At 36.4% G+C, this 24,802-nt stretch overlaps 1 protein-coding gene across 8 annotated transcripts in view; it reads left to right on the plus strand.

Annotated features, from left to right (window-relative positions):
- UTRN (utrophin) overlaps positions 1-24,802 on the plus strand; it is a 562,884-nt gene that overhangs the window by 273,936 nt on the left and 264,146 nt on the right. For 7 of the 8 annotated variants that reach the window (XM_019029674.4, XM_063707928.1, XM_063707930.1 and 4 more), the window contains exon 50: positions 12,053-12,242. In XM_019029674.4, the coding sequence (XP_018885219.3) occupies positions 12,053-12,242 (190 nt within the window). Of the gene's footprint in view, positions 1-12,052; positions 12,243-18,044; positions 18,558-24,802 lie in introns of those variants that run through there. The other variant, XM_019029675.4, reaches the window with a different exon arrangement.

Consider the following 24,802-nt stretch of genomic DNA (forward strand, 5'->3'; position numbering starts at 1 on the left):
GAGGAGAATATCTCTTAGAGGAAATGGAGAGAGGAGAATGTTTCTAAGAAAGTATGATCTACTGAATTGAATTGGGCTGAATAACCAAATAGGATGACACAGCACACTGTTTTGGGAATTCCACAGCTTGGACATTCCTGGTGATTTTGGAAAGAGCAATTTGGAGGAAGTAATGTGGCCGGAAGCTAGAGAGTGAGATGAAGGTGAAGAAGTAGAAACAGTTTGTGGAAACAACTTTAGAGAAGTTTGTGTGAAGAGGGACAGAGAGATTAGGTAGTGCTTAGTGTGGGGGTTGTAGGGTTAAGAGAGTCGATTGACTTTTCTGTTAAAATGGATTATAGTAAAGCATGTTTGTGTGCCTATGAGAATGACCCACTAGATGAGAGACTGATGATTAAATGCAGAGGGGACAAAGGAAGGAGGACAGGAAGGCTTTGAGAAGATAAGAAAGTGAGATTTAGAGAATTGGGTTTGGTAAGAACTGGAATGCATTTTTCATTATGACCAGAAAAGGCAACGAGAAGGTGAGTTTAGATGTATGTGAACTAGACCATTAGTGGTGTAAGATGAAAGGTTCTCCATGCAAGAACTGAGCTTTATGATCTATCGAGCACATTGTCAGTGAAGTTGGAGGTAGGACTAAGCGAAGTTGGAAGAGAGAGGATTGGGTGTAAGTTCAGATCTTTGTGAGTGGGATGGAGAGTTTCCTAGGGTAAATATATGGTATTGCTGGGCAGTAATGAGTGCCTATTTGTGGTTTATATTATTAAATGTAAGGAAAGGTAGCCCTGTTGAACTACTCTTTAATAGCATTCATCTACTCAATGAGGCAATGAAGAAGAATGCAGATGGAAGTGGGAGAAAGATGGAGCAGGGAAGAGTAAGATCTTTGGAAATGAGAGGAGAACAGGATTGCCTGTGGTCCATAATAGTGTCTAATGTGTCCCTTTCTCTGGGTGGTGTCGTTCCTCACTAGAGCTATGGCTTGGCAAACAGACCTTGAGTTGGATTTCAAACTTCACTTCCTCATTGAGGCAGTGGTCAACCTCTATATACAATGCCCCTGAACCTGAAGCTGAGTATAGGAACATAGTGGATACATGTGTTGTGCTTTCTACAGTGGGATTTTACCTGGAAGACGGGTGAACAATAACCTGGAGGTAGCAGTGGGGAGCAGGGAGGACCCTTATTCCAGCTTCTCAAACTGAGGCATAAAGGATCTGAGAGAAAAAGGAAAAGACTTCATGAAAAGCTTGCAGGGGACCCCATGCAGTAGCTCATGTCCGTAATCCAGCACTCTGGGAGGCTGAGGCAGGTGAATCGCTTGAGTCCAGGAGTTCCAGACTAGCCTGGGAAATATGGCAAAACCTCATCTCTACAAAAAATACAAAAATCAGCTGGATGTGGTGACACATGCCTGTGGTCCCAGCTACTAGGGAGGCTGAGGTGGTAGGTTCGATTGAGCCTAGGAGGTGGAGGTTGCAGTGAGCTGTGATCACACCACTGCACTCCAGCCTTGGCGACAGAACCAGACTCTGGAAAAAACAAAAAGTTTGCAGGAGAAATAATGGCCCTATGGAAACTGGTTTCAGTGAAGACAAAAAGAGATTGGCCTGGGGAGATGGAAGGTACAGCAGAGTCTGCTGATCCTGGAAGAGGAGCTCTAGAGCATGGTGGAAGAAGGGTTGGGGAGTGTGTTGGAGCAGACTGGGGAAGGTATTGGAGTTATGATTCAATATTGGTTGACTAATGAAGACCAAATATCTGGTAGTGACTTAGCTAAAGGGGAAATAGGATGTGGTGAGGGAAATCCTCTCAAAGAAATGGCTCTGTGGTCTTGACTATTTATTTCCTGACAATCACAGCCCCAGGAGAGATGCTCCTTTGGGTTCACAAGGCTGTGGGCAGGGATCATGGGGTAGCAGCAGGGGATTGTGAAATGAAGACTGATTCTTCTTTCAACTGCATTTTTCCCCACAGCATGCTTTAATGTATTTCCCAGGTGAATATTATTTAAAAGAACAAAATTACCTTGTGAAGGTGCTCACTGAAAAGTTTAAGGTATTGTTTCATTGTAAGTTTTCTACCTGCCACTCAAACTACTGATGCTGCTGTTTTTCATTCTAAAAGAGATAAATGTATTTAAATATTAATGTAAAGGTCACCTTTTGAGCACACCAAAATTTGGCAACACACATTGATGGGTTTCCTGAGATGCTCTTTTCATTAAACTCTTTAAAAAGAGAGACATATCTACTCATGTTCAAATACTCTTTTGACCAATTATAAGTAAATGCACAATTGATTAAATAATATATCTTGTAGCTTAAAATATCAAGTATTATTTAACATCTTTAAAATAACATTTTAAAAAGGCAAGTATGTCATGTTTTATTGTGTTACAAAATGATTATAGGCTATAGGGTGTCATAGCTGCTTTTATTACAAAAATATCTTTTAAAAGCTAAGCGTTTACATTTAAAAAAAAAATCCTACTTCCCTTTAATGTAAAGTGTTATAAATCTGTCACCCGTGGATGTCCTTAAATCTTTTTTGGGAAGCTATTTATATTTTTACTTGGTGTCATTTCTTGCAGTAAAGACTTTTATAGTCTGTTGCTTCTTCTGTTTGAAGTAAAAAAAAATTATTTCTGCTAATGTTACCCTTCTAAACTTAAAATGTTGTATCTTTAGGTTTTTAGTCTGTGTTCTTTGTGATTTGTAGATTTAACAAAAGATTTAGAAAAAAATTTCTTTGCCTTTGTCTTCTAGCCACAAATTCCTAAGCTTAAAATCATTTCTTTTCCTGTAACAGCATTCCTTCCCTTGTATTATCTCGTTATTTTTCTCAATACGTCCTCTAGCTGTGTTCTGATCTTTCTTGAGACGTAGCAGTCAGAACTGCCAAATATGAAATCTACATTGAGAATCATAGACGAATGCAAGTTCAGTGCTGGAAGTGATCTTAGAACTCTTCCACATTAATGCTTCCCAACCTTTTTTGCGATCGGCACACTACTCATCTATTCCCGCCAGTCACCTTTCGTTTACATGCAGCAATTCTTTTTTTTTTTTTTTTTTTTTTTATTGGTTAGGCACACCATAATGTGTGCCTTTCTTTTTTTTTTTTTTTTATTATACTTTAAGTTTTAGGGTACATGTGCACATTGTGCAGGTTAGTTACATATGTATACATGTGCCATGCTGGTGCGCTGCACCCACTAACTCGTCATCTAGCATTAGGTATATCTCCCAGTGCTATCCCTCCCCCCTCCCCCCACCCCACAACAGTCCCCAGAGTGTGATATTCCCCTTCCTGTGTCCATGTGATCTCATTGTTCAATTCCCACCTATGAGTGAGAATATGCGGTGTTTGGTTTTTTGTTCTTGCGATAGTTTACTGAGAATGATGGTTTCCAATTTCATCCATGTCCCTACAAAGGACATGAACTCATCATTTTTTATGGCTGCATAGTATTCCATGGTGTATATGTGCCACATTTTCTTAATCCAGTCTATCAATGTTGGACATTTGGGTTGGTTCCAAGTCTTTGCTATTGTGAATAATGCCGCAATAAACATACGTGTGCATGTGTCTTTATACATGCAGCAATTCTTAATGAAGCTGAATTTGAAACTAGGGATGGAGGTGAGAGTGGAGGAACACTTCTAGTAGGTTTTGTGATTCCTGTGATGGATTATGTAGTTTTAAAAGGATCTCTGGAGATTTTGAAATGGGTAATTTACTGATCCAGTACAAGCACCTTATTTTAAGGATGAAAAAAATAAATTGGAGATTTGAAATGATTTACCCCAAGCCATACAGCTAGTAAATGGTGGAGGTGATAGAATTAGGTCATTGTCTTCTGAGAGCAGTGTACACAAATGGCATTAAAGGTGGTATATTCACCTGTGTAATAAAGTATGAATACGTGTTTCTGAGACTCTAATTTCAGTGATTTTATTGACTTATTATGATAAATCATGTGGAGATCCTTGAGAATGGATAAAAAATCTTGTAATATTGAGTATACCATACTCTAGCCTAGGGTCTAATTTTTAAAAGTAAGAAAAAATAAACTGGAGGTGGAGGAAACAACTAAGCTATAGTCTATTAGAAATTTTATATAAATTATATTAATTTCAAAAATCAGAGTATAAAATAACATGTATAAACTATGATTTTAAATTTAAACACATACATTCATTATAATAATATGAAGACAATTTGAACTGCTATAAGTAGGGTTTGACTTTTAGTATAGTCATTATGTTTAGTAGTTAAGTTTATGATAAAAATTTGATACCAGCTATATATGCATTAAAAAAAAATTCCAGGACACTTATCATTAAATTTCACATTTGCATGCAATAAGCAAAATTAATTGCCTAGTATTTCACCAAATTCATACATGAGGTTAGGGAAAATATTTACTGAGTATTCACTATATCTTGATACATTTATATGTGTATATCTCATTTCCTCCTTAAAATATTGCTGCAATATGGAGATGTTATTCCTATTGCTGTATAAGTTTATTCAATAAATACTTGTTGAGTTTCTACTGTATGTAGGTCCTGGTCCTATTGGGTGCACTGATGAGCAACAGCTTTAAACAGGCAAGAAAACAATTGTTTACTGTCATGATCAGAGATACAATGAGGAAGACAGAAAAGTGTCCCCCAAAGTGATTATTCTGTATTTTCTGGGTGAGCCCCATTTCATCCCAGGAGTCCTTAAAAGTGGAGGAGGTGGCAGAAGAGTGGTTCAGAGAGATATGATTTGAGGACTTTACCTGCTGTTGCTGGATTTGAAGGTGGAGGAAGTGGCTATGAGTCAAGGAATGTGGCAACCTCTAGAAGTTGGAAAAGAAGAGGAACCAGATTCACCCCTAGACCCTCCAGAAATAAATGCAGCCCTGCTGATAACTTGATTTTAGTCTAGTGGAGACCCGTGTTGATCACTGACAAAACTGTAAGATAATAAACTTGTGTTGTTTTTTACCACAAAGTTTGTGGTTATTTATGATAGCAGCGATGAAACACCGATAGCCATGGTAGGGGAAAGTATGGGACGCCTTGGGGAAGGTACCATGGTTTTGGAAAGTGTTTGCACCCAGGTCTGGATGGTCAGTAGAAGTTAACTAGGTGGGATGGGGAAAATTAGTGGAGGCTGGAGGAAAGGAGCAGGAGGATATTTAAGGTAAAAAAAAAGTAAAATGTAGAGTTCTGGATGCGACAGAGGCAGTGACCACTCAGAGGATTAATAATTGGTTCATTTTTATAGATAAATAACATATGAAGTGTGAAGTGGGGAGATGCCTCTTGGGGAGGTGAGCCAGAGTCAGATCATGGAAAACCTGTGTATCAGGCAAAGTTTAGGGATGATGAAGACAATCCTTGCCCGAGCACTCATGGCTAGTGAGCGATGGAGCTTTGTCTACCTTAATCCAAAATCCATATTTTTTTACTTATATAACCAACAAAGTAGACATCTCTTACAAAACAACTAAAATTTGTTTTTCTGAAAGTTTCCTACAAAGTGAATATTTTTAAAGTAGTATCTCTTTTCTCACTGATGATCAGTAGATAATTTGTCAATGGGTGGTCTAGCTTCTGGATTGAGAATGTTCCACTGGTCACCAAAGTGTGCTGCTGAAGTTACTTTACCCAGTGGAATACTGTCTGAGGCCAAGTGCTCATGGTCCCTTAGCTCACTTTTCCTTTGAAGCATGACCTTAGGTTGTCTACCTCCCCTCCTAGCCTTGTCCTTTATACTTGCTAGGTATTTAAATATCTGTCATATAAAAAGAATCATCTGCCTTTACCCTTAGGGTTCTTGGACATTTGCATCCTTTTCCCTAGTTTGGACATTCTCAGGGTTTAATAGAATTAATCTGTAATGATCTCTTTTTACATTAACTGTTGCCATATAACCTATTATGTGCATATGAATATTCTTAAATAATAAAAAAGAATTCTGATTATGGGAAATGAAGGTGTTTGACCTTACTAAATTTTTTAATGACTAAATTTTATATATTGAATGTTCTTAAAGGAGAATCACCTGTGTGTAGTGGATTGATTGCATATGTGCACTTCTTTAATCTTTGTTTTCTAGTGCCTTTTTAGCACAGCCTTCATTTGGCTATTCTTAATGTTTTTTCTGTTGATGTTTTAAAAATGGAAAATATGGGCAGGGTTTGGGGAAGGATAAAACACCACCAACAACAACCACTCAAATTCTAGTGGGTAACTTCTAAATTTTAAAAATTAAAATTCACCTATGATTACAAAAAAACCAACAACCACTAAGCACTGAAAGGTTTATAACAGAATATAGTTCTTTTCCCTCAACTCACTGCAGTCCCCTTCCTAGAGGCAGCTATTCTCCTTACCTTCTTCTATCATTTTTACATTTCCATATTCTAAATAAAATGGGTATGCCATCATCTTTCAATTCTTCAGTATTAGACATTGTCTGCTGACATCCTATTTTGGTAAATACATAGGAAGTTGCTTAGGGATGCTACTGTTCTTTTCCCTGCTTCGTCATTGAATTTTAGGTAAATAAATATGCAGTGTTGACATTATTTTGCTTGTCCAAACATTATTACCAGCTAAAAACTGAGGTTTACTATAATTTTGTTTCCTGTGTGTTTGTTTTACCTGAAATTAATAATTGCCTTATTTTTATATGCCTAGTTTTCTTTGCACCTATTGCTAATCCCTCCCACATTTTCCAGTGACCTGACAGTACAATTTTCCACAAAGCCAGTCACATTAAGCAGGCTATCACTTCTAATATTGTTCTTTGGTCCTTGGTGACCTCTCTTCTGGAGACATGCTTTCTAGGCCTGCTACACAGCCATCATGCTGGGTATTTGCTTTGCTCCTAGTTTAGGATCCCTGTTGCTTGGATCTCATGGAAGTTTTATGTTATTCGTTTGTTTTTGCCTTTTTTGTTTGTTTGTTTTGGTTTGGTTTATTTGTTTTCTTCTTGGGGCGATTTCCTCATTTTGTCTGAGTGTATCCTTTGTAAGTTTTGTCACGTTAAAACAGGAATACAGAGTGGTGGCAACGCTGAAGACAGCCCATACCTGCTCCAGTTTGGATTCACACCCTCTTTTCTGTGATCTCCTCTCACCATTAACAGGAGAGCCCCTTTGCTTCTTCCTGGGTTGGATCTCTTTTTTATGCTTCTCGTATCTTCCTCCTTCTTGATTTGCAAACTGAGTTCTGTGGGGGACATCTAGGAGCTTCTTGAAAAATGGTATGTAGGAGTTATTTTTTATAATTAGCTCAATTATTATTTTTAGTTTTTTTAAAAAAATTTTTACTTTAAGTTCTGGGATACATGTGCAGAATGTGCAGGTTTGTCACATAGGTATACATGTGCGTGGTGGTTTGCTGCACCTATCAACCTGTCATCCAGGTTTTAAGCCCCGCATGCATTAGGCATTTGTCCTAATGCTCTCCCTTCCCTTGCCCCCCACCCCCTGACAGGCCCCGGTGTGTGATGTTTCCCTCCCTGTGTCCATGTGTTCTCATTGTTCAACTCCCACTTATAAGTGAGAACATGCAGTGTTTGGTTTTATGTTCCTGTGTTAGTTTGCTGAGAATGATGGTTTCCAGCTTCATCCATGTCCCTGCAAAGGACATGAACTCATTCTTTTTTGTGGCTGCATAGTATTCCATGTTGTGTATGTGCCACATTTTCTTTATCCAGTCTATCATTGATGGGCATTTGGGTTGGTTCCCAGTCTTTGCTATTGTAAATAGTGCTACAGTAAGCATACATTTGCATGTGTCTTTATAGTAGAATGATTTATAATCTTTTGCATATATACCCAGTAATGGGATTGCTGGGTCAAATGGTATTTCTGGTTCTAGATCCTTGAGGAATCACCACACTGTCTTCCACAATAGTTGAACTAATTTACACTCCCACCAACAGTGTAAAAGCATTCCTATTTCTCCACATCCTCTCCAGCATCTGTTTTATCCCGACTTTTTAGTAATTGCCATTCTAACTGGTGTGAGATGGTGTCTCATTGTGGTTTTGAGCTTTTTTTCATCTGTTTGTTGGCCACATAAATGTCTTCTTTTGAGAAATGTCTGTTGATATCCTTCGCCTACTTTTTGATTTGGTAGTTTGATTTTTTCTTGTAAATTGTTTAAGTGTAGGAGCTAATTTTAAAGACATAGCATGGCCAGGCACAGTGGCTTAGCCTGTAATGCCAGTACTTTCGGAGGCTGAGGCAGGCAGATCACTCGAAGTTGGGAGTTCAAGACCAGCCTGGCCAACATGGTGAAACCCTATCTCTACTAAAAAAAAAAAATACAGAAATTTGCTAGACGTGGTGGCACATCCCTGTAGTTCCAGCACTTTGGGAGGCCGAGGCGGGCCAATCACCTGAGGTCAAGAGTTTGAGACCAGCCTAGTGAACATGGTGAAATCCTGTCTCTATTAAAAAAATACAAAAATTAGCCAGGTGTAGTGGCAGGCACCAATAATCCCAGCTACTTGGGAGGCTGAGGCAGGAGAATTACTTGAACTTGGGAGGTAGAGGTTACAGTGAGCTGAGATCACACCACTGCACTCCAGCCTTGGTGACAGAGCAAGACTCCGTCTCTAAAATAAAATAAAATAAAATAAAATAAAATAAAATAAAATAAAGGAATATTATGGAAAGATTGTCATTTGGTAAATACTTGTATAAACAGGACTCAGGAATATGAAGGTATAAAAAGTTCTGCTGAAATGCAGTTTATAGAATGGGTGGAAAGATACGAAAACTATATAATGTAGTTAAAATACAATTTAAGAATGAAACAAGATCATCATTCAAGGCCTTTTTCCAGGATTCATGTGATTAATCATTGTTTGAAGAGGATTATTGACCTTTTACGAACTCATAACAAGGAAACTGAACTGGGATGGAATGTTCTGGAAGAGGTAGTCCTTAACCCTTAAAGGAGTGGTAGGATTGTGGTAGGATTGTGATAAATGGAGAGGGTCAGCAGGACATTTTTATGTGGATATAACATTTTCGTGTGGACACAATATTAAGAATATTCTAGAGAAAAAGGAGCACACCACTATTACCTAAACAGAGTATTGAAGAAAACTAGGGGATAAAGTTTGAGAAGTAAACTGGGATCAATTATGGAGGAAATCAAATTCCAGGCGAGGAAATTTGAACTGATTCTGCAGGTTAAGAAGTAAGTGCTAGGTTGAGGTTGATGACATTCAAGAATGTCATATAAACAGAATGTTAGTATGTAGTCTTTAGTGTCTGGTTTCTTTGACTTAGCAGAATGCATGTGAGATTCCATGCATGTTGTTGCATGTATCAGTAGTTTGCTTATATTTATTGTGGAATAGTATTACGTTGTATCCCTGTACCAAACTTTGTCTATCCGTATGTAATACCGGTTGGTATTTGGGTTGTATTCAGTTTTTGGCCATTACCAATAAGGCTGCTATATACAATGGCATACAGATTTTATGTAGACATATGGTGGGTTTTTTTGTTGTTGTTTGTTCGTTTTTGAGACAGTTTCACTCTGTCACCCAGACTGGGGTGCAGTGGCACAATCTTGGCTCACTGCAACCTCTGCCTCCTGAGTTCAAGCAATTCTTACTGCCTCAGCCTCCTGAGTAGCTGGGATTACAGGCATGCCCCACCATGCCCAGCTAATTTTTGTATTTTTAGTGGAGAAGGAATTTCACTATGTTGTCCAGGCTGGTCCTGAACTCCTGACCTCAAGTAATCTGCCTGCCTTGGCCTCCCAAAGTGCTGAGACTACAGGCATGAGCCACTGTGCCCCACCTAGACATATGTTTTTGTTTCTCTTGGATAAATACCTAGGGGTAAGATTGCTGAGTTGTATCACTAATGCATGGTTAACTTTACAAAAAACTGCCAGCTGTTTTTCAAAATGGCTGTACTTTTACCTGCAATGTATGAGAGTTGCAGTTACTCCACATTCCTGCCAACCCTTGGTATAGTCATTTTCTTAAAGCCATTTTAACATGAAGTAATGTCTCATTGTGGTTTGAATTTACATTTCTCTAATGATTAATGTGCTGAGCATATTTTCATTTGTTTATTTGTCATCTAAACATCTTCTATGGTAATGTATAGGTTTAAATCTTTTGCCCATTTTTTAAAATGATATGTTAAAAAAAGATACTGCATCATTATAAAATAAAAAAAATGCCAAAAAGTACAAATAGGAAAGTAAACCAACTTAAATCCCAGCACCCAAAAATAACTGTTTGAATATTAAGTTAATATTCCAGACATTTCTCCCTCTATGTATATGTACAGGTAGAAGGACAGATGGATGGATGAATGGATGGACAGAGAGAAAAAATACGTGTAAATAAAGTCTATTAGATATGCTGATTTCTACTGTGATACAATTTGTATACAGTAGTCCCCCCTTATCTGTGGTTTTGCTTGCTGTGGTTTCAGTTACCTGTGGTATATACAAAAAGAAATCTTGAGAAAGAGGGAGATCACATTGACGGAAGTTTTACACAGTATATTGTTATGATTGTTCTATTTTATTATTAGTTATTATCATCAATGTCTTACTGTGCCTAATTTATATATTGTAAAAATAGGTATGATGCATGGGAAAAAACATGGTATATATAAGGTTTGGCACTATCTGTGGTTTCAGACATTCACTGGTGATCTTGAAATGTATCCCCTACAGATCAGGAGGGACTGCTGTATCACAAAATTCATCAGGATTTTTAGTATATTCACCATGTTGGGCAACCATCACTACTCTTAATTTCAGAAAATTTATCATCGTCCAAAGAAACCCCATACCATTAGTAGTCAGCCTCCATTGTCCTCCACCATGCAATCCTAGGCAACACCTAATCTACTTTCTCTCTATATATGAATTTACCTATTTTGGAAATTTTGTATAAATGGAATTTCACCATATCTGGCCCTTTGTGTTTAACTTCTTTCACTTAACATAGTGTTTTCAAGGTTCATCCATATTGTAACAAGTGTCAGTACTTCATTCCTTTTTATGGGTGAATAATATTCTATGTATAAATATAGTGTATTTTGTTTATTAATTTCTGTCTCAATTTAGGTTGATTCTACTAGTTGGCCATTATAGATAATGCTGCTACAAACATTTGTGTACAGGTTTTTCTGTGGAAATATTTCCAGTTCTCTTGGATTTAAATACCCAGGAGTGAAATTATCGATACTAATTTTTAAAATTGAGTTGTTTTCTTATTATAGAGCTCTGAAGAATATAAAGTTTTAAATGTTGAATTTACAGGTGTGTGTATCTCTTAACTCATATAACTCCAAGATAGCTCTGTGTTCTAATTTTGATGTAGATTTAATGAAGGGTTTATAGAAGCTCATTTGTCCAATGCATTCTAAATATTACTAAATAAGAAACCAACTTGTATATATATGAATTGTTTAAAATATATAAAATCAGCTGCTTCAATTATTTTTATTTTGTCTTAAATATTTCTTCAGATATTATTTCTTCCTAGAATTCATTTAGCCACTGACTGTAGGAGTATTTGTTGATATTGTCTTTATGTAAGTCAACACAAAAGGCAATTGTATTGACTTACATAAAGGCAGTATCAACAAATATTCATATAGTCGCTGACTGTATGAATATTTAATCCTTAAAGGAGTGGTAGGATTCAGTGACTGAATGAATAGAATTGCCTTTTGTATTGACCTACAACATATGGGGGAATAATTTAACTTACAATTATGAGCTGTAAAATGTAGTTATAATTATTTTATGATATGGATGTGATTTTAATATTTTTATGGCTCTCCCCCTTTCACTCTTCTCAGAATTTGCATGATCCCTCCACTAAGGATTATTCAAGACACACATACAGATAAATCTCCCAGTTACCTATGGTGACTTGAATAAAAGGTCCTTTGGGGGCTGCCTGTTAGTTTTTTATTTAGGGGATGCGTGATGTGGAATGTCACACTGTAAGTAATGGAGCCGTGCTGTCATATTGTTACTTTCAGTATTGCTGACAGACAGAACACCTTGGAGGCTGAGTGGAGGACGGTGCAGGCCTCTCGCAGAGATCTGGAAAACTTCCTGAAGTGGATCCAAGAAGCAGAGACCACAGTGAATGTGCTTGCGGATGCCTCTCATCGGGAGAATGCTCTTCAGGATAGTATCTTGGCCAGGGAACTCAAACAGCAGATGCAGGTAAGTGCGTGGGAAACCACACCAGTACTTGTGTTTGCCCTGTGTGCTTTTGATCCCTCTGCATGCAAATGTGTTACCCTTAAAAGGTGAGGTTGTCACTTTATTCTCTTACGAAATCTGTGCTCTCCTGTGAATAATAGGTTTCTTGAAATAAGCTCTATTAGATATTTTTACTTAATGTTAGAGGGGAAAAAACCCACCTTGTTTTATGGAAATAATAATTGTTTATTTAGAGTTAGAGGCTCACAGCTATTCTGCTTTGTGTCATTTTAAGCCCTATTATGGTTAGCTTTATTGAATCCTAAATTATAAGGGCATTTTCCCTTAATATGAAGTTGTTTCTTTCTCCATTTATTATACATACTTAATATAAAAGCTGCAAAAGCTCTATGGCTTAGTTTATAACTAAGAATATTAGGCTTGATGGTATTACTTTTATGTCATTAGCTTGATAACTGTGATTGTATATGTAGTCTGAGGTTCAAATATTTCTTCTACACAAAATGTGCTAATATAAAACTTTTCATTTATAAACATTATAAGGAATCTTATGAAATACGTCTGAATCTTTTTTTGCCCTCAAGTAGTTCTGCTTCAGTACTCTTGAACCTTCCAGTTCAAAATCTGATTCATGCGGAGTGTGGTGCCTCACGCCTGTAATCCCAGCACTTTGGGAGGCCAAGGTGGGTAGGTCACCTGAGGTCAGGAGTTTGAGACCAGCCTGACCAACATGGTGAAACCCCATCTCTACTAAAAATACAAAAATTAGTCGGGCGTGGTGGTGAGCACCTGTAGTCCCAGCTACTTGGGAGGCTGAAGCATGAGAATTACTTGAACCCAGGAGGTGGAGGTTGCAGTCAGCCAAGATCGCACTACTACACTTCATTCTAGGTGGCAGAATGAGACTCTGTCCACTCCCAAAGAAACAAAACAAAAACCTGTTTCAATGCGGAAGTCTCCTTGTCAACCATAGTATTACATCTGATTACTTTATACCATGCCATGCTCACATCAGTTTGACAACTATTATTTCTGATGTACCTGTGAACACGTGTTCCATTGTCTTTTGTTGTTGTTGTTGTTGTTTTGTTGCCCAGGCTGGAGTGTAGTGGTGCAATCTCAGCTTGCTACAACCTCTGCCTCCTGGGTTCAAGTGATTCTCATCCCTCAGCCACCTGAGTAGCTGGGATTACAGGTGTGCTCCACCATGCCCGGCTAGTTTTTGTATTTTTAGTAGAGATGGGGTTTCACCATGTTGGCCAGGCTGGTCTCAAACTCTTGACTTTAAGTGATCCACCTGCCTTGGTCTCCCGAAATGCTGGGATTACAGGCCTGAGCCACCATGCCTGGCCTCCATTGTCTTTTGATACATGTCTCCACTTGTCCCAGTTGGTCACATGGTTCTTCAAGGGCAGAGATTATATTATCTGTATTGTTGCCTACGCAGTGCCCTGTGTGCAAATCCTAAGTAAATACTGACTGCTGTCCTTGGACCTTGACTCACCGTTATGAAACTCAGCATTGAAACCTTTTTTAAATCCGTTCTTAGGAACTCTTTTCTCTGAAAACATGAAAAAGACCATTTTGTAAAATGTCAACAAATGTGTGGATCTGGATGAAGGATACAGAGTCTTTCTTTGAACTACTCTGATTCTTACAATTTTTCTTTAAGTTTGAAATTACTTTCACTAAAAAGTTACACAATTTGAAAAACAGATCTTTTTGGAATGAGCTTATTTATAAATTGTCCCTGTGCATGAAAACTCATGGTGTTTTACTGTTGAGTTCTTAAGATTCATTTGTTGAAAATTTCTGTTTAAATACATTGCTGCTTCTATCTTATTCATTGCGCAATACATTTTGTGACTTGGTAATGAGTGTGACCAGGCAAGTATCAAAATTAAATCTGTTTCTTTGACTCAGTCTTTTGAGCCTCATGAGGTCACTATAAATGTTAATTGATAAAATATTTAGCCATCATCTGTATTTTAGGAGGTCATAGAGGACTCTAAGTGTGGATAGATGCTAGATTATTTATTTTTTTATGATTTAAACAAGAAAAAGCCTGACCTATAAATGCTCACAGTTAGTTAACTTATGCAATGGTTTTAATTTCAGTAGCTATCTAGGCTGTGCACTTGAGTAGGTAACAGTTTATACACAATGAATAAAGGAGGCTTTAAATGAACCCTGGTAATGAGCACCAGCAAAACACGGGCCTATTCTAGAGTTTAATGATGTCTTCTGACATATTTTATCTTAGGATATATTCTTACCATAGCTAAGACTCTTCTCAATATTTAATGAATATTCAAACAGTGGAAGACAAATGTAAATAGAAATGTTTAAAATCTTTCAAAATAAAAATATCTAAGCACAGGATTACTTATGGCAAACAGCATCAAGAAAGGTTGCTGATAAAAATATTAAAATACATTATAATGCTTTATAAAATATAATACATTATTACTTTAGTGTTGCTAAAAATAGTCTCTTTTGGCTGGTAGAAAGTAATAAAGAGGACATTTACTAAGAGTCTACTAAAATTCCTTTGTTTAAAGATAAATATGTACATTTATGTTTAGAATGTTTCACATTACGGTAATTTGCATGATTTTTCACTCCCTTGCTTTGTTATTAAATGCTCTTAATTTTAAAGTGTTCTCTCCATTCTATTTTTTAAAAAGTTCCATGGTTTTATTTTCAGCACCTTATAGATAGATGATTGTTAGAGATTTAGTACCTTTTACTGAGTTTTTCTGAGGCAAGAGAATTTTAATTTTTTTATGGTGTTGTATATTAATGATTCTCCTTTTGTATGAGTGAACAGACATTTAAAATAGAAACTTGTTTGGAAATGGAGAGACGTTTGTTGGAGAAAATGACTGTACAAAAGCATGGCAAATCATAACAGAAAAGTTCTGGTGGCGTGGTGGTGGCAGTGGTGGTGGTGGTGGTGCACAATCTTTGTGCACTAAGGAAGATGGAATAAGGAGCTCCGTGTATCTTTGCTGCATGCACAGGATGTGTATGTAGAACTACTTAGCTGACACATTCGCTGTTTATACTTGCTTCATGTCTTATGACAACCAGATCCAAGGCCATGGGAGTATTTCATGAAGATAAAGCAGTTTATTCTATGCTCAGTTTAAGGTGAATCTTGGGTGAATTTTGATAAGGATAGTTCTAAAGCACATGCAAAATGATTAACTTTTGGGAGTATGCTATGATACATGCCATTCTTTTAAGGATGGATGATGATTTGGATTTATGTATCTATGTTTCATTGCCCTGCTGCAAGGCTGTTAGGATTTATTCCCCAGCAGAGGCCTTTTGGCAAGGGAAAAGCCGATTCTTTGGAGCCCTGCAGGAGAGACAAGCTCCTTGAGAACTGAGCAGTCCAGCTCATAGAGGGTCTTAAATGCCATGCAAGTATTTATATTTTAATCCAGTGGCAATGAAGAGAAGTCATAAAGGATAGTAACAAGAGTGATGCAATGGGATTTTTGCTTTATAGGAATTTAGCTGATGGTATGAGGAATGGACTTGAACTACACAAGAGTGACTGAAGAGAGGCCTGTTAGGATACTCATGTAGCCATCCAGGCTACAGGTAATAATTACCAGAAAGGAGACAATGGCAGGGGTAGTAGATCTAATGACTCAATAGTATACATAGACTAAGGAAGGGGAAAGGCAGATTGCCAAGTGGCATTAGAGCCTAAGACTGGGAACATAGAAGAAAATGTCAGGGCAGGGTTGCAAGTTAGTGGGAAATGTGTGGGGATGGCAAATTTCATCCGTTTTGACTTTGTTGAAATGAAGCATTGGAGTAACATCCAGGAGGAGTTGCCTGGTATGCAGTTGTCACTGTGAATCTATATTCAGATAAGAGTATTTGGCCAAAGATGCAGAAACTTTATTTTTTGCTTTTGTATGAAAGCCCATTATTGACTTCCAACTAGTTTATTAGTTCAAGTGCATTTATTCTTAATGTGCATGTTCATATTCTAAAAGATTGTTATTCTTTTAATTATATTTAAAAATTTCAGCTTTACATTTGGCATTACCAATTAATTGAAATGCTCTGATTCTTTGCTGGGTAAAATCCTGAGTTCTGCTGCCTTTCTGGAGTGGTGTTGTCATGGGTGGCTGGTTTTGCTCTCTAATAATTTATGTTTTAGGATTATTACACTTTTATCTCCTATGTTTGCTTTTAGCCTCATTTTCATCCTCTTGTTCCATAGGTGCAGACTTTGATTATAGATTGTTTTAGATTTTCTCCTGTGCCCAGCTCCATGCTTAGCACTGTGTTTGAGGGGTGAATGCCTATCTCATGGGGACTTCATCTGCTGGTTCTAGGACAGGAATTATAGCTTCATACTTATTTAATAACAACTTTCTTGGCATATAATTCACATACTGTACAGTTCATTCATTTAAATTTTACAATTCATTTGTTTCTAGTCTATTCACGGTTGTACGACCATCACCACAATCAAGTTAGAACATTTTCATTACCTCAGAAGGAAACCCCTTCCCTTTACTAGCAATTTCCCATTCCTCCCCGCCAATTCCCTCCCCTCTGAACAATCACTAATCTATTTCTATCTATTTGCCAAATACCTTAACATTTTATACTCTATCCTTTGAATATGTTCTCCACTTTTGGCTTTACACAGATATGGTGACATTGTTAGCCTCACCAGAGGGAGGCAGTGTAGATTCTCAGTATGGACCTGCAGGGAAAAAAGATACAGGCAGAAGTCCACAGAACACTGCCTGATGAACACAGTTCTATAAGACCCAATAAAGTCGGCAAAGCACTGCTTGATGAACACCGTTCTGTAAGACACAATATAGGACTTTAAATCGTTCTAACATGAAGGACTAAGAAAGGCAAATGAAGTAAAGGAGGCAAAACAAATACTTGAAAATACTGCATTTCTTTTAAAGAATCATGACAACATTAGACAGAGGTGAAATTGCAGCATTAGCCCGGTTACCAGTTTGAGCAGGACACTGATAATGAGCAACATCTGGGTTCTATTTCTGGCTGTGCTCTTTGACCCAGTCATTTTATCATCCAGGGTTATTTTGCACATCTCCTGATAGTACTTTACCCCAGTTGATATTTGCAATGATATTCAGGCTGCAGTAGAGAATATGTCTCAAGTGTGTGTATATATATATACACATAAAACCCCAAAATTCTTTACTGGATTTTTATATGATATAATTATGGCCTCATATTTCCTATTCATAAAATTAAAACAGCTTTATGGCAAATACAATGAGATCATGAAGATGCTGTCTAAGGGGAAATGTGGCAATTTGGAATGTTCAGGAGTCAATTACAGACTTTTAATTTTTTATTAACTTAGCTGTTTAATTAGACAAATCCTAACCTATTCCATTTCTAATGGCTTTCCTTCTAGGCAGGCAGATGAGAATCCACTGGATCGCTCTGCTTTTAGGGTGTCTTAGTCATATAACCCCTGCAAGTATTTTTTGTTTTGCTTTATTTTTGTTGTTTTGTTTTGTTTTAGGTGATCTTGGGCTGAGACCTGTCTGGGGGTGATTTTTTAGCACTTAATGTATGGGCTGTTGTCATCAGAGTCAGGTGTACCCTTCTGCTCTTCTCAAGATTTATAACAGGGTCTCCTGTTCACTAATTCACAGAGCACAGCTAGAGCTGCATTTATTGGGTAGTGAACATATCCCTCTTTAGAGACGGTGAATGCTCTGTTCTCTCTTAATAGAAACCAGCTACAGGGCATGCACCGTGGTGGTGGCAGTGATATGTTGAATCCCTGTTCCCAGGGGATGTCCGCTTTCTATCTGCAGCTTTAATGTTTCACTTAATATCCTCTTTGGCTACTGAGTGCACTCCTCTCCCGCAGCCGGCAGCGCTTGGCTGCTCGACAACTTCCTTCATTTCTGGCCATGCCAGGCTGAGCAAGTGCTGCCTGTGAGCATCTGCTGGGGGGCTTTCTCTGTGGCGTTTGTCTGTGTTTTTTAAATTGAGAAGTTGAAGGAATACCAGCCTCCTTTTTCCTAGAACCTAACCCCCTGTATCTTTCAAATGCTTTCCTGGAAACGAGCATGCTCAGAGAACTGACAAATCATTGTCCAGTGACCGGGAGGAAATGATCGTTGCTCTTCATTTATAATGCAAATTCTGAGGTGTCTCCAGAAGTGTGGTAAACTTAAAATGATGGCTGTGGTGAGAACGTCTCTGCAGAAAGTTGTGGTTTTGTTGCATCGCTTACAAAGGATGGCAGTTTCTTCTCCTCGGTATCAGAAGCTCTGTAAGGTAACTGAGTGATTGAAAATAAGGATCTCGGGTGTCTGACAGTTCTACTGTTTCTCAGGCTCTAAAAACTAATCTTTCAGGTTCTTATCAAGGAAAGATTCCCTTTCTTAGTAACTGATTGTGAAAGCTGTTAAAGTGAATTGCATAATTACATTTTGTTTAAAAATCTAAAACAGGTTTTAGTTTTAGTACATAGTTTATTTTGCAATTGACACAATCTTGTCTTCTGAGATGGGCTAGTGAAATGTTTGGAGAAAATATGATGCAAAACTACTACATTCATTAAGACCTGTTACCTCTCTGGTACTTTGCAGTATCTTAATAGTGAATGGCACATTAATCTTGTGTAAATTTTAGTAAAATTAAAAGAAGAGTGCCAAATAATCTTTCAGTAGATTTTTAAACAATGTTCCATCGTTTTATAGCTAATTGCTTTTTCAATTAAAACAATTGAAAGACATTTTTAAAAAATGATCAGACTGAATTTCATCATAAAACATCCCCTATATTCTTAAATCTCCATATATTATAGTTACACTTGAAGAATTTAATTTCACTTGGATGGATGAATTAAGTAGACTTACAGGAGGCAACTTGTTTGACAGTTGCAAATTTCTAATACTACGTCATCCTGAACATAAACCATTCAATCAGCTGCTGTATTTTTTTAAGTCAGCTGTTATATGTTTGATCATAGTTTTATTTTATTCAAACTATGTTGATACTATGTCATTACTTTTGTCAAAATTAGAGTGTTTTGATATAAAAGGAGAGAGTTATAATAGCAATTTTTACACTACCGCAGTACTATATTCCTCCTTCCTATCATATTTTTAGTACCGTTCTCAAGAATGTATCTTGTTGCTCTGTTAGCTGCCCAAACTCATTTGTGATCAAAACAACTGCCTCTAAGAAAATATTATTTTTCTGATGATATACAATATGGCATGTCCAGGCATCTAGATGATGCTTATATGGCAGCAGATTGAGGTGGGAAGCAGTATTCCATTAACTTTATTATATCACACTGTAATTTCTTACAATTTGGCCAATTAGATATATTGCTGTCTGGAAACTTTTTTTTTTTCTGGAAGTTTTGGGAGACAGATACAGGTAGTGGGGTATTCTTTTCAGAAATACTTACAAGAGTTTTATTTGCACAAGAAGTTAATTAAAACTTAATGGAACTTAACTAATTCAGTTACAAAGATTTGTAAACCTAGTTACTTCAATGTGTTGTGTTTTGCTCTACTTCAATGGATAAGTTTATTCTGGTAAAACATTTATGTTTTTCATGAAAAGGCAATTTTGATAATGGATGAGAAAAGCTCATTCACTAATTCATGCTATTTAATTTTTTTAACTACCAGTATGAATGTATAAAGCATTCTTTTTTTTTAAGAGCAGGGTCATTTTCCTGATCCGTTTGTGTGTGTACTTTCACAAAACCAAATATTTTTCTAAAGCCGAAGGTATTAAGTTAGTGCAAAATATGAAACAGCAGAAGTCAAGTATTGGAGAAAGTTGCTAATTAGTTTGCTAATTCTACCGCAAATAGGCACAAGTTAAGTCACTGAAGTCATTGGATAAATTACCATCAGAAGTGCTTTTTGGGAAGACTTCTTGATTTATAATTTCCTAAAGATACCATGAAAATTTAAATGTTTAGAATAAATGTTACTTATTTCATTTAGAAAATTAAAATTTACATTATTTGCTGTTGAAATACTATCTTCCACGTATTCTTTCCCATATGCAAAATTAACAACTGCTTGATTAACGCAATGAGAAATGTACAATTCCAGTACATTCCAGCAGGTGTCAGTATAAGGCAGTGACATAGGAGATTTTGCCTAAAGAACTGGAAATCCAGATTAGGAAGCGGCACAATTACTATGAAATAAATAAACTAGTAACAGATAAATTTTATTTGTGTGGTTATATTTTGAAAACTGATCTAAGTTATTGAGCTATATTAATGTAATGAAATGAAAATTTAGTTGTAGACAAATATTAACAGTTGCCATCTCAAATATTGATAGAGGTAGCTATACCAACCAAAAATACTTAATTGTATTTTAATTATCAATAGTCCATGTGTCATACCTAAAAGTTTAAATGGGTTTGACATTTATTTGCTTTAAGACACTGTAAATTCCCTTCCCATTAAATTGTAAATGCTGTCTTGACTTTCTCCTTATTCCTCCCACATTCTCTAAATTTAGTTTCTTAGAAAAAAATGCTTTAAGTTTGTGTATCTCCATAAAAATATAGAAACAGTCTATTGTAAATACATGTAGAGATCAAAATGAATGAGAATAAAATGTGGCATAATCTGAGGGAAATTTGACTATTTAAAATTCATATTGGCATTTTGAAATTCAGTGTCTGAATATTTTTATCTTCTTTTAAATTCCTCTTGAGGATCATTCTTTTTATGTATTATTTGTTTAGTCTTTTGTTAGACTTTTCCCTCTGTGGCAGCTCGTCTTTTCTGCTTATTTTCATACTTCTCTTGTTTGTCAGAAGATAGTGTGTGTGTTACACGAGTAGATATTTGTGTAGAATATTCTCATTTTGTGGGTTTTCTTGTATGTTTCAAAGAGAAGGGAGGAATGAAAAAAGGCATGTCACAGCTCTCAGAGTTAAAATATACTCCCCTCCCACAATCTATTTACACATTCACGTGTATTTTTTGCCTTTAAAAATATTTCTTCTCGGTTATACATCCAATAAAATTTGAGCAGGAAGCAAAAACATAAGTGCTGCTTACTTGGAGATATAATTAGCAGCATTGAAATTGCCCTGATGACCTAAAATCACCCTACACTGGATGCTAATTTTCTCAGATATGGTTTTGTTTGCTTAGTTTCTTTAAAATTTTCATGCCTATAAAATAATTTTTCTTTTAGTAGAGCACAGTAGAAAAAAAGCTGATGTAAATGATTTGAAAAATAATATTGAATTTAATTTGTTTTTATTGTTACGTGATTACTTTGGGGTGTTTTATATCATTAAGTCTTTAGGTTAGAACTGGGTTATTTGTGTTAATGTTAAATCAGAAGAGATTTTTATAAGTCCTCATTTTTTTCTTAGTGCCAATTTCTGTAAAATATTTAGCAATTGAGGGCATGGTAAAAAGCAGTTTCCTGTAAAGTAGATTGGGATATAAACATTATAGAAAAATGAGAAAAATTTAAAAATATTTAGTGCTGTAAATTGACTCCTTCGTGACTCAGGCATTTTAGAAAATGTTGATTTAAGTGATATAACTTCTATTTGCTTGAATGTATATGTAAATCATTTTAGTTTAAGTGGTTTTAGTCACCCCCCAAACTATTCTGGTCATATTTCTTCAGCAAAAATCTTTTAAACATCTAGCTGTATATAGATGTGTATTCATTTAAAAATTATACATATATGCCATGGTGAAATCATGTATTAAATATTAGTAGTGTATAATTTTGTTCTTACTTTCTACTGTTGCCTTTTTGTACCCCAGTTGATTCTTTTTCTCTATGTGGTATACACAACACGATTTTGGTGACTAGTCATTTACAGAGTGAAACTATGGCTATTCTTAGCCTGGCCTTCTGGGGGGCTTGAGCTTTCAGTGTGGTGCTGATCTCAAAGTCTTCCCCGGAAAACTGTGTCTTCTGTGGTATTAAAGCAACTACTTCTGAATATTCTGTGAAAAATAGAAAGAGACCAGAAGATTCCACCTAGCCAGTCACGATTGACCAGTGATGTCTACAAAAGGCTTGCTTTGTGGCTGTGTGTGTGTGTTTTCATGTGTGGACGTGGACAACACAGAACTGTGTAGTTGCTTGTAGTGCTAATGAGTAATAGATAATGAACATGAAGGCACATTAATCTCTCAGCAGGTTTTTATGTTCACTGATGAAGTAAGGTCACACATTATTTTTTCATCTACATGTACAGCTCCCTGTATTTAGAGGTAGTTAAGGTTGAGTATGTGGTTTTTTAGAAGACACTGAATGGAATGGTGTATTTTTGACAGGTTGAATTTTGTATTTTTTACTCTCAAACATTTCCCCACCTTTTTTTCACAGGAGAACCCTGCTCTCCTTGGACAATTAAATCCTGAAGTGATCCAGGGCAATGGAGATTTACTTTATCATGATCTGATTGTTGAGATGTGTGTATTTTAAGGTCAACTCTTGGATTCCCTCAGTTTCTCTCAATAACCAACTCATACATAGATTGTTTGAACCATGGAGCTCAGAGTCATGACCCTCTAGTCTGCAAGTTAGAATTCCCACTTGATCATATGAGTTGTCTCTTCTTGGCTTCATGAGAAAGTCTTGGTTGGATTAGTACAGAAACTGTGTGAAGGTTGAGGTTTAATGGAGAAAAATGGCATATGTAGATGGGTTTGCCTCCATCTAACCCTCTCTATGGATGCTGTAGGTGTGTTTCCTGGGAGCTGTATGGATACCCACACAGACTACTTTCTCTGCTCTGCCTTTGTTTCTGCACTTCCTAGTCAGGTCAAGATTACAGACAAAAGTGAGACGGGATCAAGGAGAAAACACCTGCACCCCTGCCTGCCACTATCAGATATGATTCCTGTGGCTTCCAAGAGCACAAGTGCCATTTTAGAAAGCTCTTGGACCTCTGTTTTGCTGTAGTTCCCCAAATTGATATGTGTTGTCAAAATTATGTTTTTAAAAAGTTATCCAATTAACTAACATTTTCTTAATCAGAAAACTCATGCTATCAATGACTTGGATAAAGTCAATATAATTAGCTAAAAACAGTATAATTAGATCTGATGCAATGCTTTGTCACTCACTTAAAGAATAACTAATACATTCTATAAGATAGCATTTTAAAGTTCTTTTATAGCCAAGATATCATTATCATTGGTGTATGTCTAGAAGTGTAATACTAGTACAAATCCGGAACAAATAGAAGGTCCTTCTGAGATGGAGTTGAAGTAGTATTAAGGATACGGATAAAAGGTCTCCTTTATTTGTAGAGTATTATTTGATAATTGTAACTTAAAGGGTTGATGATTCGTGTTTTCCTAGAGGCAAAGTTTATTAAATTTCACGTGGAAATTTCCTAGCTGTAGGTACTGCTAGATTTTAAATGTGCAGACATAGCTCCTTCCTCTTACTCTTAACTGTGATCACTACCAACTTCTCTTAGTATATTTGGTAGTTTATTTTTAGTTCTCTAAAATAAGTAATTAGTAGAGTTCCTACCATAGAGATAAAAGAATGTAGAAAATGTTATGCCTTGGTAGCTTTCTCAGTTTCACAAAGCTTATTCATTTCTGGGCGAGGTAAATGAGTCCAAATAATTGAAATTGGAAAGGATGTGAAGTGCATCAGAGGGTTGCTTTTCATTTTTCATCTTCTAGTTTGTTCAGTTCTGTGTAACTCTAAAAGATTAATTTATAACAAAGCTCACTTGTAAAAGCAGACAGTGCCTTTTAATGCTTAATAAATAATAGGCTTATGTGAAAGTATGGCTTCATAAAGTTAAGCAAGAATTTTGGAAAAACATCAAATGGAAGAAGTTGTTGAACTGTTTGCACAATAGACAACTATTTTGTTTTTATTTTAACAGAATTGAGAGAAAAATGGCTGACTACAACAATAGAATAACTGTTAGCTGTTATGATGGGAAAATATCTTGATACTGCTAGTACAGTTTCCTTACATATTTAGTATTTTAGAGTTTACAATGTGTTTTCTCATATATTACATCATTAATAAATATAATATTAACAATATTATATTATCTTGTGTCCTTAAGACATAGATAGGAAAGAAATTTGTTTTGCAAGTCAGCAAGTGAAGGAACATGCCAGTAGTTAGTTGCTCAGCTAGTATGCGGTGCAGCTTGTGTTCAACATAGATTTTCTGCTTCAATAGCCAGTGTCTCTCTACCTGTAATTTTAGATAGATAATTTTTGGAATTATATTGGGATAAAATGGGTCATTCAGTATAGAAGATATAGAAAGAGAGATTATATTAACCAAGTAATAGATATTGTTTTGTTCTGAATTATTTCCATATGCATTTCCTTGTCTAAAGAAATTTCACCTGCAGTCTCCTTTAAAACATGAGCTGGAGCATGAGGAGAACATTCCATGTTCCTTTAAAACATGGAATTCTGGAGAATGAGGAGATGTTGGAAATCATCTGATTCAACCATTTCATTTTGGACATAAGGAAACAGAGACAGTCTATAATGGATGTTTTATTGCTGA

Source organism: Gorilla gorilla, chromosome 5 (assembly GCF_029281585.2).
Source record: "Gorilla gorilla gorilla isolate KB3781 chromosome 5, NHGRI_mGorGor1-v2.1_pri, whole genome shotgun sequence".
NCBI classification, from domain to species: domain Eukaryota; kingdom Metazoa; phylum Chordata; class Mammalia; order Primates; family Hominidae; genus Gorilla; species Gorilla gorilla.